General features: G+C 41.5%; 1 protein-coding gene across 3 annotated transcripts in view; it reads right to left on the bottom strand.

Annotated features, from left to right (window-relative positions):
• syt7a (synaptotagmin VIIa) overlaps window positions 1–20,478 on the bottom strand; it is a 97,691-nt gene that overhangs the window by 17,299 nt on the left and 59,914 nt on the right. The window contains exon 1 of one of the 3 annotated variants that reach the window (XR_006106291.1): window positions 6,965–7,469. The exons of 1 other annotated variant lie outside the window; for it this stretch is intronic. Coding sequence is in view for 1 of the 2 variants with exons in the window: in XM_042495464.1 (XP_042351398.1) it covers window positions 6,965–7,111 (147 nt within the window). In the remaining variant the exon portion in view is untranslated. Of the gene's footprint in view, window positions 1–6,964; window positions 7,470–20,478 lie in introns of those variants that run through there. One more of the 3 variants, XM_042495464.1, reaches the window with a different exon arrangement.

Raw genomic sequence — 20,478 nt, forward strand, 5'->3', positions numbered from 1 at the left:
TCAAAGAAAAAAAAAGACCTCATCAGGTGAAAAATATCAAAAATTATAAATTCCAAGACAAAAGCCCAGAATGACTCCCAGAAATAATGCATGTTTTTATGCTTTGATGACTGTGGGATCAAAAATTGTACTTTGAATGGGTTTCAGTGTCGCATTTTTTGCACTTAACAGTATGAATGTAACAATTTAGTTTCCACAGTGTGTTTTAGAATTACTGTAGGAGCTGGGCTGGAAATTCCAAGATTAATCAAAAATACACAATTTTGCCAAAATGTATGCCATATGCATAAACACAACAAAATGTATTTAAAAAAAAACGAAGAATGAAATGCATGTAAAATACACCTAATAGTCCCTGAGGGTTAATTTTGGTGGCTGGCAATTGCCCCGTTGATATGATGATACAGTTAAGCATTGCAACGTGATTACTTTTGAGTCCAAAGATGAGCTCAGTGTCTGCTCTATGTGTAACAGTTGAGCTCCACCTCCCTTAATGGCCTCCCAATGCTCTCTGCAATTTAGCAGTCATGATGTCTCGATTAAAACGACTAAAGCATCATTCTAGGGAATTTCAGCAACATAACATCTACAAAAACATTTTTAAAAGTCCATTAAAACTCCAAACAGGAGTAATGTTTTGAGTCCAGATTAGATTCAAAAAATTGCCTCTGGGGCGGAGGCTGCTGCAGATGTGCCACCTGTTCCAAGGCAGGACACAAGGGTAGCAGGTTAATGCTCCAAATAGCTTGTCTCCCCCTCCATCCATCTATCTGTATGTATGAGATGAGCATGTGTACCTGCTGGCTAGAGTGCAGCCTTCAGCCGCACATAATGTGCAGAGTGCAATAAGTACTCCCTCCTACTACGCTCATGGAAGCAAGATGGATGTACACCCTGAATATTCCCTCATCCGCCCCTGACATATGGATGGATGTACGTACGAATGCACTAACCTCCGCCTCCTCTCTTTGTGACTCATTTTTTTTCCGCCTTAGTGCCATCTACTTCCCCGCTCTCTTAGCACGTAGCTGAATGCATCTCAGCGTTCCCCCCCTGTGATGTCTGGATGAGCGTGGTGGCCGCAGGGAGCCAAAGCCTCCAGGACAGTCTTAAGCAGAGCCCCTGAAGACTCCGCTGATTAGCCGGGCCCGTAAAGCCCCTGTCACAGGAGGAGCAGACTAGCAGAGCATAGCGAAATCAATTTACATGTTTATGTACAACAGATTATATCATCTGGAAGCATTATAACAGCAGCCTTTTCTATTATCTAAGGCCTAAAATTACCACCTTGAAATGTTTCTCTGCACACAGGCGACCTCGGGATGACCTGACATTACATTAGCGTAAACAAACATCCTCTTCCACAGAAGCATGTAACTCCTCCTACTCAGACTAATGCAGTAAAAGCACACAGTCATTCCTTTAAATAAACACATTTATATTGATTTAGATTAAAGGTCATAGCCGTCATACGTTTGCCTTTCATGTCAACTTAAGCAATGTAATAAGCTCATAAATTATGAGGCAATATTCTATAGCCCACTTGGCAATTAACAGAGAGGGATCCTTCAGAGTGCATGGCGTCTTCAAGGCACAGAGTATACATCTATATTTATCAATATCTGCAAGACGTACTTTCAAACAACTCAACTGGCTTACACAATATTATGTAACATGCATGGATGAATAATTGAAAGACCACAGGCAAGTGGATTGAATGTTAATGTGGCACGAGGACATGCCCCGCCCCCTCTTCCCTGAACCTCCATCCTCATTGGGCCATCCGCTCGCTGCTCAGAGAGAGATCTAGATTCAAAGCTCTCGGGGATTGTGGCTTCTCTTTATAGCAACACTGGTGGAGAACCTACAGTAAACGTTCACTGAATCGCAACAGAATTGTATGAGCGAAGACCAACGGGGCATTACCAAGCCACTCCGACATCCTAATTAGGCTTTCTAAGATGCACAACCGAAGAATGCCTGCTATATAAACATCTCAGCATGTGTGGCCCCGGAATCACAGCAACACACAATCTTTGTAATCACACTGAGCTCCCCTGCCCTCCCTCTGTCTACCCTGAAAACGTGTAACCTTGGACTGAAAGTCTCCATCACTACCAACAACTCTGGTGAAGCTCAGACTGTCAGTCAACTCCTGCCTCGCTTCATAAACAAATGGCCACGCAGATCACTTTCATCCGGCAACCGCACACACACAAGGTCAGTGAAGGAGCATAATGAACATCACGCACTATAACACCTTTCCCATGGCCAGTGGGGAGAACTGTGTGTTTGTTTGGCTTGCCTTCAACTATGGCCGAGCAACAATGAAGCGTTAACACATGACTGAAGGGCAAACAAAAAGGCCCCTCTGTTGTTATTGTGCCTTAAGTACTTCACATACATCTCCCCATTAGCAAGATTATTCAGCTAATTGCAGTGCAGAGCCAGGAGAATTATTGTTTCCAGTGAAGGAGGAATCACACAGATCTTTCACTAAAGAAGAAGCAACAATACAAATACCCCTATTATAAGTCCTGCATTCAAACTCCTGCTTTAGTTAAAGTATAGAACTATTATCAGCAAAATATAAATAATAGAGAGTAATTATTCTGTCAAAAAATCTTATGTAAGACATTATTAGATTATGAATAGAAATGCAGCAATGTGTAAACAATATTTTACTGTTGCTTCCTGTTGCTGCTCAACGGGCTGCTAGTTTTAACTTCATTTACCATTTAGTTTAGTCCAGTGGTTTCCAACCTTGGGGTCAGGCCCCCTCCAAAGAGTCACACAATAAATCTGAGGGTGGTTGAGATGATTAAGAAGGTAGAAAATAAGAACAAACAAATGTTCTGCTGCACAAATTTGTATTTATTTTTTGGAATTGGAAAGTTCCCTAATCTCCTAATTTTACCTCTGCGGGCATCAAACATGTCATTAGTTTAGAGGGGAAATCAGTCTTAAGCCCAGTTCAGATCAAAGATTTGTGTTGAGACAAGCTAAAACTTGCATTTACTTGCAATGTGCCAGTCTGCAACAAGCTGAAAACCTGCCAGTTTACAGCAATGCAACTAAATGAGACAGTGTGTCATCTCCATAGCTATTATTATTTGTATGTTTTGGTCCCTCTGGACTTTGGTCAAACCTGCTAAATACTCTTTTAAAGACTCAAGTGATACTATTCAACATACCTGAATCTGAGATAATTAGATGTGCAAATTTCCCACTTAGGGTTGCATAATAATATCGGCATGTCATCAGCATCAGCAGATACTGACTTTAAAATATATCGGACTCGGATTTCTGCCGATATCACAAACAGATATTTTTTCTTTATTCATCTAACAAAACATTAACCCTAAGTTGAAGTATTTTTCATATTTTGAACAATGAATGAATGTTGCATACATTGAAAAGCATTGCATTTTATGTCTCCATCTGCTAGTGGGCCATCACAGTAAGCATATGCATAATATGATGTACAGAACAGACTTGATGATCACTAAAATTATATATTGATAAAGGTATCAGCCAAATGAGTTATTATATATCCACATGAAAAAAGTTTTTGAGGCAAACATAATGTCAAGAGAATGACATTTTCTGTGAACATAATTTGAAAATGCTGCGAGTAAACATACCTGGCATCTGACAAAAACATTGATACTAAACATATCAGCAAAGTATCCACTGACAACAAATTTCATTTTCCGCCAAACTCAGCAATCTTGCAATACAATATCCACTCATAGTGACTTCAGACTTATTTTTAATTGGTGCCTTTTTTTCTAGCAATCAACCAAAATCACAATTTTTCCCTAACCTTAACCAAAGTGCTTTAGTTGCCTAAACCCAACCACAGACAGGAGACGCGACGTTAAACTGGGATTCTGGTGTCACGGTCCTGCGTGTTATATGTTAAAGTGAATAAATGTAATGTTTGATTAACTCAAAAAAGGTTTCTGAGCATAATCCAAGTGACAATTATGTTCCAACCACAACATAATTAGGAAAACAATTTAGTATGCAAACGTAATTTTTAAGAGTTGGGTTGGAAATGCAAGGAACACTTTTTTGCAATTCAAAAAGTTGGAAACCACTGCTTTAATGTTGAATTATGTATGAAGTATAAGTATGAATTCTATTTTAGAAATTATTCCATGTTTCATTGTATAAAATCAGAATCGTAACAGTAACAATTTCTTATAGCTGTTAAATAAATAAAGTGGATTAACTGAACTTGGTCACCGCTGGTTGTTTCACTAATGTAGGTCACCTCATATCAGTTATGCAGAGCAGCTCTTTGATATTAATCACCACTGAAGAGATTTCCCTTTTATGTTTGCACTGATGATGCTAACGTTTGAGGGCAACATAAACTATTTACATTAGCTTCAGAGGCTTTATGTTGGACTGATATAATTTGCCAGTGACATGTGGTTCTGACAATCCATTAAAACCATGGGCTATAACATGAGTGATGCCGGTATGGAGTGATGGACACATGAAGGACATGTTTGATGTGAATGCCCAGACTGCGATGATGTGGCTATGTGAGGGTTGTGGAGAGTGGGAGACGAATGAGCGCGCAGCTTTGTCTCCAGCTCGAGAGCCCCGTTTAGAACGAGCAATATGCCAAGAGCATGATTGATTAAATCATGGTCAGACATCTGTGAAGTCAGCACTAACACCACGGGGAATGATATACTCCCAGCAAGCTTACACCTTGCATTTCTGATAGACTGTGGACTGTGGCCATGTTTCTTTGAGCTTCTAAATTTAGCACGCAATTAAAATGTGGCTAAATCATTTATTATACATATAATTTTGTAATCTATCATGTAACAAACAAAACAATGAGTGGCTCAAGTGGAATTAGGTTACAGCTCAGGAGAGGGATACACAGGAGCTTAATAAAGGGCAGAGACATTTGAAGCTCTCATTATATTCAAATCTTTTTTTTTTTAACATCCGAGTTCTCTATTGTTCACAGACTGTGAGCTGCCAGTCATTCTGTTTTGACTGAAAGAAATTAAATGAACCTCAGGTTAATCTAAAAAATGCCACAATGCACTCAATCACCGTTAAGTCAAGGTGAGCCCACGAGCTGGACCGAGCAGCTCGCGGTTCCTGCTGCTGTTTAGTCTATTAGTGGATTTCACAACCCATTTAAAAAGGTTTCCAGGTGAACACAAAAGCTGGGGAAGCCAGATGTAATGTGCAAAGCAAATTACACAGAAAATTGTGCTCCTCTGTGGCTCTGCGGGTTTCACACTAATCCTGAACAATGGAGATAGTTCTGATGTTCACAAAAGCGACACTGTTCCTGAAAGAATATTTTCATGCTTGTTTGTAACTCCATGCAGCGCCGTGTTGACTGGAGGAAAAGGGCACGGGATGCTCCGGGCCAACAGACTAAAATGAGGCAGACAGACCAGGAGACTAACTATTTGCTGACGTAGCGCAGCTCTAAAGGCTAACTATTTATGACAAAAAAAAAGGTGCTTATTGGTCCAGGAAAGAAAACTGCCATCATGAATACACAAGAGACCCTGCAACTGTCCCCGGTTGCTCATCCCACATGTGCAACTTCATTCTGCAGCTGTGCGATAAGAAAACAGTTACCATCTGTATTGTAATAGAGCCCTATTTTCAAATCATGTGTCAAATTGATGAAACACTTGTGAATGAGGAATAATTGGTGTGACGAGTAAATCAGAATTTGTTCGCCCTCCCCTGCCATTTTGTTTTAAGGTGTGTGTCATATTATGTATCTCCAAATTGTCTCCAATTTGTCACAGCATCAAAGTGAGGTTAAAACGACCTAATTGGACTGCAGAGGAAATCGAGTGTGTCTGTGCATCTGCCCACGGCTGGACCAAACGCGGGCTTCACTCTGGCTCTGTGGTGTTATACGCTGGCGCAAATAATCAAAACCGCCCTCAATGGCCGAGGAATGAACAACAGGAGCACAGAGCGGTTCTGAGCTGTTTGTTTCATATGACACAGCCACTGTACTCATTTGTTGGTCTTAAACCGCTCTACAGAAAAAAAAAAGAAAAAAAATTGGTCCGATTCCTAAACAGAATGCAAAACTAATTATTTTGGGAGATAGGGAGATGCCAGTGAGAGTGGTGCATCCTTATAGATGACTGGAAATATTTTGGCTTCTAGTGTGTAAGGTGGCTGGCAAGGAAAAAGGTTTATTTTTAGAAGCGTGTTTATGTAAGTGACTAACATGTTGTGGAATAATGAGGAGGCTCTGTGGGCCCTCGGTGGAGTTACACAGACGGGACTCTCAGAGCAGAAGAGGGTGATTGAAGGAAGCTAATGAGCAGGAGGGAGAAAAGGAACACAAGAGTAGAAAAGACTGGGATAAAAAAAGTCTGAAAATACAAAGGAAATACGACAATTACCAATGGGAGGTCTCTGTAAGGCAGGAGTGAAAAGAGAAACAAATAGAGATGAAATGGCGGAGGAGAATGTCATTGCGATGGGGGAGATAATTATCATGGTCAGGAAAAAGGAGACCACTGGCACGAGAAAACACCGTTTTTATTTGATTGAAGCTGATATTTTGGCCCTAAAAGCAGTAAAAGGACTAGAGTACCAGTGAGCATCTCACTGCTGTGATTTATGAGCTCATTACCGCTTTACCGCTAACATCCAAATTGCTTTATCTCTTTACTCATCTCAGCATTACAGGCATTTTTTTTTTCTACATTTGGTTTAATAGTCAGCTCTCATTTTTTATTTCTGTAGCAGAGCGTCGAGCTCTGGTGCTATTTCAGGTGCAGGTCTGTGACACAATGCACTTGTGACTCACCGAAAAACTCTACAAAACTCCTCTACCTAGATTATGTTATCATCTCCAGTGTTTCTTCGATATCCTTCACGTCCTTTCATTCGCACCCAATCACTCACTCACACGCAACAAGCACTCTCATACATTATCGGGTACCTCTTCTCAGGAGGGGGCTCCTGATTGGCTGCTGCTGGTGGTGGTGGTGCTGCTGCCTGCGATGTTTCCTGCAGGTCAGGGATATTGGCAAAGTCATCTTGCTCGGCCACACCAATGGCCAAAGCCAGGACCACCATCTTGCCTTCTCTGGCTCCCCATAAAAACAAAAATACAATAAAGAGATAGAAACAGAGATAGAACGAGAGAAAAGATGCGAAGGATAGGGAAATCAGACATAAAGAAGATGTGGTGCAGGGGGGAGAGAAGAAAAGAGAGGTCATTTCAGGTGACAGCGAGGACAGAAAGCAGAGAGGCGGCGGGACAATAAAGGGACCGTATGAGAGTAAACAAGAAGAAGCAGAGAAAATGGTCATAAAGGGAACTCAGCAACCCCCGGCAGTAAGCACTTTGTCCAGGGAAGGATATTAAGGAGAAAGTTTACACTGTAAAGGCCAAATTTATGAGAATGTAATGACTGTAATGAAGTGTTGCTGTCTGCAACAGGTGCAGGCTGTGTTCATATCACACAGACAACAAATAATTAAGCTAACTGTTGGTGATTAGTTAATCATTGTTAATGGATGTGATATTCAGCAGCTTGCACATCGGCTTCCGCACATGTAACAGGTATGTACGGGCCTGCACGCACACTCATACCTCCCACACTCGCAGTCATCTATCTAGTTATTTAACCTGCCTTCTGCTTTCCCTCCAGACTCACCTTTCCCCATCCAACATGCCTGTCGTCTTTCTCCAGAGTTAAGATTTAATTAAGCCTCATTAAGAAGATCTGGACTAATTGTTTCTATTTGAGTGACACAGTATCTGGAGGTGCTCGGTGTATGTCACCGTTTTCTGGGTCAGTGCTCTCTCTTACTCTCCGTGTTGCACTCTTCTCCATTTCATCCTCTCCATTATGCTACACTTGCTCTCCAAATCCCCTTTCCCCCCTCATCGCTCTACTCCTGCTCTTAATTCTCTGCCTCTTTCCCTCCTCCCTGTCACCCACACCCACGGTTCTATAGCTTAAGCCTCTGACTGCGTTACAATGCCTCCGCTAAGAAAACACCGTGCTGCCAAGCTGTGGGAAGATATCACCTGAAACTTCACAATTTCATCTTTCTTATGTGCCATCAAAAGCTTTTCTTGCAGCTCCATGAAGCCTTGTTTAGTAATCTTCCTGTTGTATGTCTGTTTTCCAAAATCTTATGTCTCACCTAGCTTCACAACCACTTTCAGAAAAGTACTACTTCACCATCATCACCTGTCATAAATGTGCTCATTGATAACGATTCTTTTTTATTATCTATTTTGTAGTCTTCATCCATTACTTTTGTCTTGCTATTTAAGTCTGTTTAAGTTTATGCGTTACTTTTAGGTCACTATAACCTTGTATTTAGGCCTGGGCAACATAGCAATATTATACTGATGTCATGATATGAGACATTTCTTGGTTTTAAGGCTGTACTGCAGTAAAGTGATGTAATTTTCTGAAATAACCAGACTTATTTTTTTTTACCCTAAGTCATTATATCTACATAGCTGATGATTATTTATCATAAACCTCATTGTCTAATTATTTTGTGAAACCACAAACAGTTAATTTCTGCAATATTGTCACAACTGGTCCAAATATTGTGATATGTATTTAAACTGTCTATCCTTTAGGGCTACTTTAATCTAACTATTTAAACTGATTATGCTTTACTTTTATCTATTTAAACTGTTTATCCTTTACTTTTATTCAAGTATGTAAACAATGAATGAAATGAATTATTCTTTATTTTCTTTGGTATTTTTGTCATATACATATAAGCAATGATGATTTGTGGGTAATATGTTGAGTTTATCCAATGTCTGTTCGATCAGGTGAGAATATGATTTTACCATTGCTAGTTTAAGCGCTAATATAACTAGTAACTAGCATTCAATGGGGCCCATCATAATAGCAAGCACTGGGGCCCATTGTAGCTACCTTATACCACTGCCTTCATTGGAATCAAAATGTCTTAAATCAATCCTTTTTTAAGTTCTTAGAAATGCTGAGACATGGAAGGTATCATTTCATGAATCGTTTTTTCTCTGATGTTGCAGTATGAAATCTTAAACTAATGGTAGCGTCCATTTTTCTCTATTATTGACCCAATGCTTCTTGCATCAACATCACACAGATCAAGATAGCAGAACCAACAACACTCATTTTGTTTCCTGATGAGATGCTTAGAGCAGAGCATCCACTGTCTGTTGGCTAGCTGTCACTGTACACTAGACAGCATGGCAAATATTTCACAGTTCTATTCGACCCTCATCTGTGCCACGGGACAAAAAAAGGAATGTTTTGCGTTCTGACAAACATTTGGACCAAAATGTCCCTAACCCTGAGTGACTTGTGTTGCTTCTTTGTTTTTCACTTTTGGTTATTGTAAGTTGGTCTTAAATTTCATTCACGAAAAGTGCTCTATAAATACAATTTATTATTAACAATAATAATTTAGCTAAAATTAACAAATAAATAAAAATAAAAATAACAATTGTTGTTAGATAAAAATAAAAGGATTAAAAGTTAAATAGATAAAAGTAATGTTGGGCAGTTTAAATAGTCAGATAAACCTAAACAATTTGAATAGCTAAAACAGGGTTCCTGTTCGCCTGAGGCAAGTTAGACTTTTTTTATTTTTATCTAACAACAATTGTTATTTTTATTTTTATTTATTTGTTAATTTTAGCTAAATTATTATTGTTAATAATAAAATTATAAAAATAAATATTATTTATATTTATATTTTGTATTTATAGAGCACTTTTCAAGGCACTTAAAAAAAGATCATAAAATAAATACAATAAAATACAGTATTTAGTTTGTCCATTACTTTCATCTCACTATTTAAAGTGATTCTTTATTTAATTGATAAATCAATTAATTGAGCAACTCAACAAATCATTTCACATATCCGCTGGCAAATGCACAAGTACTCTGTGGCACTCACACCTCCCTGGTTGAATATCATTGGTCTGTATTAAATTTTATGGTATGGTGCTTTTATTGATTCTATAGATATAGGTTAATGGTTATTGGATCCCTCCTCTACCTTCAGCCTTTAAATATAATCATTTACACTCAAAAATATTGGTAAAACACTTCAATTATTGCAGTGAATGTTAAGGAAGCAAGGGCAAGAAGGAGGGAACAGACATTAATGACACAAGGATAAGCTATTGATTTTAAGCTAAAAAGCATGAAGACCAATCACCCAAGAGATCCATTTGGTCAAATGGCTCCAAAGGCTACATATCTGTGTCAATCACATCAACACTTTCATTGACCAATGATTCACCCAGATAGGGAATCTGGCCAAGATTGAAATGAACTGTCTTGAACAATGGGTCATGTCTATTACTGGACCGCTCCGTCATCAATCATGCGAGGTGTTGCTATTGCAGAGAAAGACGTACAACACTGACCTCAATCGCGATGATGAGTTGACTAGTTTAGATGGTATTATGGGCAATTTTCCCAATGACCTTGGCGGTGGCTCGTGCTGTGTCGCTAACGCTCAGTTGGCCGGTGACATTCACTCAGCCGAGTCACACTTAAATGCCTGGAGAAGCTTTAAATAAAAAAGATAAACTAATGGCGGAGAGCTGTAAAATGGATTCAGCGCAAAGGGACATTGAACACATGTTGTACCTTGGCAGTGTCCTTCCTCATCCCTTCACCCCCTCATCTGCTCTCCCTCCACTTCTGGCCTGAAGCAACAATATGTTGTAGAAGTAATGGTGCTGGTGACATAAGATCAATGCTTCAGGGTTAACACAAATCCACACACAGCTGCTTAACCCTTGTTCTTCTGCTGATGCACAGTGACACGTGGACGGTGTGATACACACATGCTGCATGGCAGCAGGCTAAGCAGCACAAGTAGCAGACACGGATTTACTATTAGCATAAAAGTTACAGTTTTACCGGAAAAAGAGGTGCCAGTTTAGTTGCAAATACTCATGAAATATGGATGAGGCCTACTGGTGTGTCTCCTAAGCACGATATTTAACAGCCATTCCAAAGGAGGGCTCAGAAATAACATCATGTAATTGAGTGGGACGGTGTGAATATAAAATGTGACTTTTTATGACACCATCTCATGAATATTATGAACTAGCACCACCAGCTCTGTCCTGTAAAGACAATTGCAGCAGACAGGCTGAATGCCATCCAAACAGATGTTACTGTTTAGCAGAGCATAAAGTGTAAACATTGAACAATTTTTCACAGAGTGGGATAGAAATAGCTCGCAATATGTCACAACTTCCCTGCCATTTTTCATGCACATGACGTTATTCATTCTAAAATTAGGAAAATGTGTTTTTTAACAGATTGCTCAACATTTGTAATTCACTTCAACCAATACAGCACTGTGCATTCATATAACAAACTATCATTGCTCTCACAATGTATTAATCAGCTGAGATTTGAAAGGACCATAAAACATACCAAGTAACCACACATACTCCCCCTCTAACAATTACATCTAACAGACATAATGCATAACCGATAATGCATATGTATCATCTATGACATTTTGATAAAATGAGATGTTGATCCATCTCTTACACAACCACAGAGCTTAGACTCATAGGCAACAGCTAATTTACATTTCTAACTATACCCTTATTAACATTTATAATAGACTTCTCAAATAAGCCAACCTCTGGCCTCCTCATCTGCGCGCAACTTCATCATCCTACATCAACATGATTAACAACAACATGGACTGAATTGCTCAAGTAATATATATGGAATATCTCGTTGCCTGTGTTACAGTGAAAGCAATGATGAAACTTTGTGCAAGACAATCCTGCACATGCTCCAAACACACTCTCGTGAAGCCATGAACCCCACCTACATAATTCATCTTTATACATGTATGCACACAGTATGAATTTTGACTGATTGAAGTAATATCCTTCCCTGGATATTAGATGCAAACTGAGAAGACACCCAAAAGAAGAGGCACAGAAGAGCATTTCCCAAAGGTAAAAGGTAAAAACAGGTTAGTTATTACTTAAACTTAGATACATCATTAAGTATTTGATTCTAAGACTTTAAGTGTTGAACATTATAGCAAAGAACTAATGCATAAAAGAACTGCACAGCATAGCATGTGTAAGACACAGATAGAGACAAAGGCCTAAAAGCAGGTGACACTACAAAAGACTCCATGAAGATATGAAGGAAGACTTGTAGAGACTCACAGGAAGGACTTGACGTCCAGGCCTCGATTCCGCATCTGGTCCATCATGTAATCCCAGCTGCCAGGATTGGCACGTGAGCGCCCTCCTGCTCCACCTCCCCTACTGCGAGCGGCCCCTGCTCCCGCTGTGCTGCCCCGGGCACCCCTGGGACCGCCTCGTGTACCTGCACCCCCACCCTCACCACCGCCGCCACCACCACCTCCCTCTCCTCTCCCAGCACCCCCTCCTCCCCCAGGCTGTCCAGGCGCTGTGTGTAATTGTCCCAAACTCTGGGATGTGGTGGGGGGGTGACCGAGACCAGGGCCTGGCGGTTGGATGAGAGGCTGCTGAAGGCTCTGCTGGCGCAGCAGCGTCCGAGGCCGGGTGGGGATGTGCTCCAAAGTGGATGCATACGATAAGACTGGATCCCCAAAGCTGGGAGGGCAGAGGAGCAGGGAGGAAAGAGAGCGCGAAGAAGGCCACGGCCGGCACAGGATAGGATGATGAGGAGTGAGGAAGGAGTCAGAGGGCGCGGAAGAAGAAGAAGATGTAGGAGAGGAGCCGTGGCAACAGGAGGTGTGTTGGTCAGAGGTGGTGAGGTCAGGAGATGAGGCGTAGAAAAGAGGGAAAGAATCATCAGAGATGAGACAAGGTGGCACGGGGCAGTAGGGAGACACAGTCAGGTTGACGTCAGGATAGATACAGGAAAGTTCATCCAAACAGGAAGTTGATGACCGTGAGGGGGAGGAGGAATGAGGATGAGTGGTATTTGAGGACAAAGTGGAGAAAGAAGTAGAGGGAGGAGCGTTGGGAGGTGGAGACAGGAGGAGGAGGAGAGAGAAAGAGAGCAATGTGAGGCAGCAGCAGTAACAGCAGTAGCAGAAATAGCAGTAGAAGGTGCAGCCTGAGTGATCGCTGTGTGCCGTGTACTGCTCATGGGGCTGCGCCGGGCAGCAGTGTGCGGACTGTGAGCTTGCCCCATGCGTCTGCGTCAGATGTGTGTGCACCTTGCGTGTCTGCGCGGCCTGAGCGTGCTGTTTGCGTGAGGGTGTGCTTCGCGTGGGCAGTGGTCGGATGTGCACCGTACGCATGGGTTTGGCACGGTTCTGCGTCACGTGACCACGGCGCGGTGTTGTGGTTTTGCAGCTTCCCGGCCTTCTTGTTGAGGGTTTTTTGGTCTGGTGAGAGATCCCCATGTCCTCTACTCGTCAGTCAACTTTTTCCATCTCTGATAGCCTCTCTTCCTGTCTCTAAGTCTTTTTCGTCTTTTAAATACATGCTGCACCTCTAGAGACATCCCAACAGCCAACCAAGTCCTACAGTACGACTCCCTCCCTCTGTCAGCCGCTCATTTTCCACTCCTCCCCTTTAAAAATGCTGTTTAATTGGCTCATTGCCTTTCTTACTAATGTTTCTGCAGTCACATCAACATGTAGGTGTGTGGCACGTTATCTCTTCCTTACACATACATCAGTTCTGTGATTTGCTGGCTCTACAGTATCCCGTATCATCTTTTTGATATTTTTTTTTCTACTCACCAAATATATCCTCCTCTCTGTCAGATCGCTGTGTAACCCAGACTACAAGAATTAGGTCATGAGAGAGCTATTCACATCAGTTAAGGTGCAGTTTACTCCGCTCTGCATTACTTTACCTAACATAATTTCGCATGAGGCTTTTAGTGTCCATCATATTTATCTGTGACGAATAAAAGGATAAAAAGGGTAATGGAAGGTTTTGCAGAAAGCAAAACAGTTTGTGGGCAAAACAGAAGCAAAGGAGAACGAAAGGAGTGGCTTCACACAGCGACAGAAAGATGGAGAGAGCGATGGGAGCGATAAGAGCAGAGGGTGACGATGGAGGAGAGACAGAAAATGGGGTGCGAGACACAAACACAAGAGACACAGACACTTATAGCAGCCTGAAAATAGAATCCAATTATAGACAGGGGGCAAAAAGAAAGATGAGAAGAGGAGAGAAGGAGGGAATGAGGAGTGAGGTAGTGATGAGTGTAAATGTGTTGTGGAGGAAGAAATCACAGGCACGAGGTGCCAAAGGAAGGTGCAAAAAAATCACGAACTGAAAATTAACTGCCTCATTTACAGCACGCTGAATATAGACTCTAACTTCTGTCATACGTCATGGCTATGGGATACATGCAGTCAGTGACCAACATGCATTTCACATTCTAGCCTGAATCTTAATTACACAGCGGGCTGGCACATATGAGGCATTATTTCAGCTGGAGTGTGAAAATGAGACTATTTCTGTATTGCATTTTTGAAAGCACACTTGCAGGCAGTGCAGTTCCTCACATAAATAAATCATCTCCGCCTGCAGATTCACATGTGAGGCTACACTGTGCAGCTGGGCCGACTGTGAGCTGCAGGTTTGAGTCAGTGTGATACAGCTCGAGCAACTATTGTTGTCATGATGACGAGAGTTCACATTTCCCCAGTGCTCACACCTTGATCTGTTGCCACACGCTCACCTTGACACCTGAGCTGCACTTTGCTCCCTGCTGAACTTGACCTGACTCTTTCTTTCTACTCAGAACTCACTCATTCATAGCTGCTGACGCAAAGGGTGTAGTTTTTGTTTCAACATTTTGAGGGGGACACATATTGAAGAAGTATTTCACCGATACAAAGAAGGAGCTCACATAAAACTAGGCTGTCTCTGCAGCAGAAACACACAAATACTTTTGAAATTGGTGCTATATTAAAGTCTACAATTACCAGAATGCTTTCTGCCTGCTGGTGGGTGACATAATGCGACTCTGTGTGAAACAATGGCTGTCAGATGGATCTTACAGTTTAAAGGTTAATCTAAAACATGTTTCTGAATACATTTGAGGCAACAATATGCACCTCGGTGCAGAATCTCGGTTTAATTTTGATCAGTGCTGCTTAGTTTCACTGTTTGATCTCACTTCCTGTTCACAAACTCTCGCCATTTTGGAAACTTTGGGTATTAAAATTAGTTTCTTAGGCGAGAAATAATCAGTGCAGTAACATGGTCTTGGTTTGTATTTGATCAGCACTGGCTAGTTTTATTGTTTGATATGATTTCGTTCCAAGTTTGAGAGACAGAGAGTGGTGCGGGTAAGTCTCTTGATCAGCTGTATACTCTTGGAGGCAGCAACCATACAAAACCGCATAAGTACATAATGTAACCAGAGAAACTTTCGTTATTGGAGGATGAGGGATATCTAGTTATTGGTGTGATGGAAGAAAGTCTACCGCAGTTCATTTACACATAGTAGCCACACTGTTTCCCTTTAAAGTCTGTGTAAAGTAAAATCAGAGATTTCTTACTAAACTCATTAAACATGCTGAAAGACTGTTAACTATACAGTACTGTACTGTGAAGTCAGAAGTTCAAGTTATTTTTTTTTTTATATATGGACATTTCGCATCCTGCATCTTGCGTTACTCTCCACTTGCTTTTAATTTTATTCCAATACTTCCCTAGTTCTGTCTCGCTTGTGTTCAGTTTGGCTTTCTGTTATTGTGTTCTCTACTAAGTATCCCGTTTCTGCTTTTCTTTTGTCAAAAGCACTTTGTAAACTCTGTTTTTCAAGGTGCTACATAAATAAAGTTATTATTATAATAAATGATTGTCTGCTTTTGTGTGTCAGCCCTGTGATAGACTGGCAACCTGTACAGGGTGTTCCCTGCCTCTCGCCCAATGTCAGCTCGGCTCCAGCCCCCTGCGGTGTGACAAGTGGTTATGTGCTGAGGTGCAAGAATAACTCTGGCATTTCAGTGTGTTCAGTCTGCTGCACGGTGACTGAAATGTTTACTTTTTCTTCTAGCCGGTTCTGAACTCACTCGCTGGGTCTCAATCCTCCGGACTGCATGTGGCCCTGGACGGTCTGCCACCTCCCGGCCTTCACTCCCTCTGTCACCATGCTCTTCACGCTGTCACTGCGATAAGGACCCCCCCCATCATCCCCATGCCCAGTAGCTGCCCCCTTCTGACCCCCTGACACTGCCCCACTAAGAAAGAGAGAGAGACAGGGTGCAGAGGTCCCACAGCAGAAAGAAGGTACAGAGGAGAGAGAATAACGACAGGCAGAGGAGAAAAAACACCAGAGAGCGTGAGAAAGACAGAAAAAACACACACACATACACACAGGAAATAGATTGAGTAACCACATGGCTAAGGAGGTGAGACAGATCAGTAGAGTGTGAGAGGGCTGGTCTACTTTTCCAAGCCAAGTGAGAGGCAGGTTGATGAAAAGTTCTGTGTGGAGTCCAGTGTGAAGAAAGAGAGGGATGGGGGAGAAGAGAGCAAGGAGGAAGAAGGGGAGGGGGAGGAGGAGGAGGAGGAGGAGGAGGAGGAAAAGTGTTTAAAAGGAGCCTGTGGAGGATGGAAAACCAGCAAGAAGTCACTCCTTTGGGCCTGGAGGACCAATACTACAGCTGCCAGCATTCACTAGTGGCAACAGTGTGTGGACTCTGGTCATTTGGGTCACATTCTCTCATTCATTTAGGCAATTGGGACTTGAGATGTGCCACTATACAAGGCAATCCAATGGTGGAGAGTAACTGGAGGATGGCCTGCACTGAAGTGCCTCATGAGCAAATAATCCACTCATTTGGGAAGTTATCCAAGTGACATTCAGTTAAATACAAGTGCATTTGCTCTTGTAAAACATCAATTACACTCTATTTTTAGATCTTAATGTCTAATGTTTCATTTTGTAAAGATCCACTGGTCATCTGATCACCACTTAGCAAGTATAACAGTAAACAGGAAGTGGTGAACCACCTGCAGCACACAGCAGAAAGGATCATAAGCGCAATCTTATCATATCGACCTCCATAAAAGGTACAGAAATTAATCAGAGTTCTTACTTAAGAGCACCCAGATTTCCTCTCAAAAGTGGTTTTAAGGTTTAAAATGTCATATCTGCTCTGATAGTAGTGATGATCAAAAATGAAGCACAGTAGTGCCCTCTGGTGACATGACTACATTTCATTAATATGCATGGTGCTCCTGCTCCAGGAGACACAAAATATGAGGCACAGAAGACACTGCTGTCTGGTGTGTAAGCACGGGGGTCTGAGGGGGTGCTACACTTGCATCATGTCCCTTTGAAGGTCACCTTTCACATTTAATTCTGACCAACTGACCTGACAGTGCACGTGGATAAGTCATCAATCACAACAGCATGGATGACACTGCGGACGGTCAACACAAGGGGATGTGGGCCTCATTTATCCAGCACAAGGTAAACGTCTTTGCCCTTTACTAAAAGCAGGATCAACTAAATGGACACTGGTGAATCACTAAGAGTATTTATATAGCATCCAGATATCAATCCAGTGTCTGACTGAACTTCACTGACAAGCAGAAGTAATTTACAAAAGAAATACAACCACAAAATCTTTGTCAGTTTTTCATCCACAAGCTGTCATATTGATCAAATAAAGTATCACGCGTAAATCTGAAAAATGGTTTAAGTCAAACAACTACTTTTTCAAGGTTGTGTCATGACTGTTGCAGGCGTCAAACATATGTTCAATATTGAAAAATGATAGAATTGAACTTCCAATCCAATAAATCCTTTAACACGGAGATCAATGGTGCCAGGCAGGTCACCTGTTTGATAAACAAGGCCAAGCGTCGTTACACAGATTGAAAGCTGCTGATTTTGAGAGAATCACAAACAGGAAGTAATTCCCAGCTGTCTGCTGGCTATAGCAGCATATTATTGGTTGGAGTCAGGAGGTTGTCCCGTCTCTCCTCGTTAAAAATATCTTTATAATGTTTTCTCATTTTAATTGAAATTCTGTGGTTTTACTTGCTTACATACGACTGATAAAACAGCTCATTTCACAGTCACTGTGGTGAAATATTAATTTATTTTTTACCACTGGAAAGACAGGACTTTTTGAAAAACAGCTTTATGGACAATAAATGACAACCTTGAGGGTTTTTATAAAAAATGAACTTCTCAAACACGAGGGTCTATAGCTGGCTTCTCGTGATCAGCAGCCATCATCTTCAGGCAGAGTTTTCAGACAGCGATCCATATATCCACCACCTTCACGAGCACACCGCTGCCTCCTCTGTGCGGGCAATTTAACACACAGCCCTCAACAGCTAGGTCTATTAAAGATGACCAGTTATTAGACAGTTTATCAGACAAATGCCTGGTAGCAGGATGTCTAAGCTCAGAGCCTCCTCAGTGCCCAGAGGGAGATAGGTATGACCTTGCTACTGCTTTATTGGATTCAAGTGCCTAGTAGGTGAAAAAAAATGACTTTTATTGCATCAAGTAAAAACACTGTTGCCTTATCTCGCAATGTGATAGACAGTCAGTTCAGATGCTACAATGTTAGTGCGGTACACATTATGGGGATCAGAGAGAAGCCACAGATGGATGTAAACCACAGGTGAACACTGGCACCACACTGCAACCTGGTTTAACGGTCAACCCTCCACAACAACACAAAATTCAGTTCACACAAGCAAAGCACAAGGAAAGACACAGATTACAGAGGAGGTGGGTTAAAGTGTAGACTTTTTTGGAGAGGAAAGCTACGAGGGTTGTCCGTCTCCATGGTTACAGCGCCATGGGAGAGAGGTGAAAGGTTAGAGGTCAGGAGTTAGTGGGACTGGCAGGGCTGTAGGGAGTGGGGGGGCATCTGAACATGCGCCTCTGTGTTCATTAGAAGGTGACGGGATGTGAGGAGTAGCGGCAGAGATTAGCCCGGGGAGGTTACAGGGCTGTGCAGCTTTGACGCTGCAGTAATAGTCCAATGACTGTCGCGGGGACGCTGTAATGTGCGTGTATGACATTTTCCACACTCGCATTTCCCGAGCAGATTATGACTAATCATTAGTAACCATTTGTGCCCTCCAGTGCTCTTACATTGGGTGGGTTGTTATTGTTGTTGTTATTACTACTGTTGATGGAAATCGCATTATACAGCAATAATAAGTCTAGAAATGTGCAGTTTGTGTGTACTGCAACACTATGACATTTATAGGATTGGCTTTTTCCAAAAGGCCTTAGGCTAAAAATCCTTGGTTACTCATGAGAAAGTTTTGTACTCAGGAAAGCAAAAATAATCGAGATTATGAAACTAGGTGGATTTAATAAGCTGTCAGGCATCATAACATCCACATCTTATGGCTCAATGTGATGAGTGGCCAGTGGTGGTGACTGCACAACTAGAAGAGGGGAAGGTGTGAGGAGAGGAGAGGAATGCAAGGAAGGGGCTCAAGGGCCATCCAAACCAACAACAATTACTATAAATATGTTGTTTTAAAAGTCTTCACCACAACTATAACGACAACATCAGTGGCGAAAAATATCATTGGAATCATTTTCAGAGCAATCTGAAGAACAACAGCCAATCAAAATCCATCTGCATTTACAGTGCAAGGTACAAATCATTAAGGTTTAAAAAAAAAAAAAAAGATGTCTTTAAAAAGATGTTCTGGTTCGCTCTCAGTCAATTTAGGTGTTTTGATATTATGCTGTGTTTCATTTAACTAGGGAGTTGGAGGTCAGTCTGTGACTGACATCACATCTGAGCTGATCACATTCCAGTAAAAGTCAGAAGACCAAGATGCAGTTAGCAATACCATTTAAGCCATGTCAGGCATTAGTCCTTTTTACACAGAGATCGTACTTTAGTGCCACTACAAAGTCCCCTTTATGTTTCGTTTGCATTTTTACACGGAGCGAAACAACAGCAGCATCATGCTGCTTGCCGGCGAATCGCAGAAGCAAAAGACATAACATTAACATAACAGCTTCGGCCTCTTGTGTGACATATACAATTCAGCAGCACTTAAATAATAACACTGGCATAACATGACAATCATTTTCTGTCTGTTCTTTGGTGGCTGATCTTGTCCTCTGCTTGGAGGGTGAGGAGCATGCGGACCTTTTGTTTTCCCAATTTTGAGTTAGCAAGCACCAAAGCACCATGTCCACAGATATAAGTTTCATAGTGCTGCATGCATCTGCTTTAAGTAGACATAAATAAGGCAGAGGTGCTAATAAAGAATATATTACTACAGCTTTTACTATTGCTCATGCAAAAAGCAGCCTTACTGTATTTTGAGGTCGGAGATGGTGAGTATCCTTCAACTTTCAGAGTTGGAAATCCGACTTCAGGGGGCCTAGCAGTTGAAATTCTCAGTGGGAACTCAGAAATTCCAACTTTCAAGTGGAAATAGAACTCAACATAATAACTTTGACAATAATTTCTTTTTTTCATGATTATTTCTGCAAGTTGTTTTGCCTTTATTAAGATTAC

Source organism: Plectropomus leopardus, chromosome 11 (assembly GCF_008729295.1).
Source record: "Plectropomus leopardus isolate mb chromosome 11, YSFRI_Pleo_2.0, whole genome shotgun sequence".
In the NCBI taxonomy this organism is placed as follows: Eukaryota; Metazoa; Chordata; class Actinopteri; order Perciformes; family Serranidae; genus Plectropomus; species Plectropomus leopardus.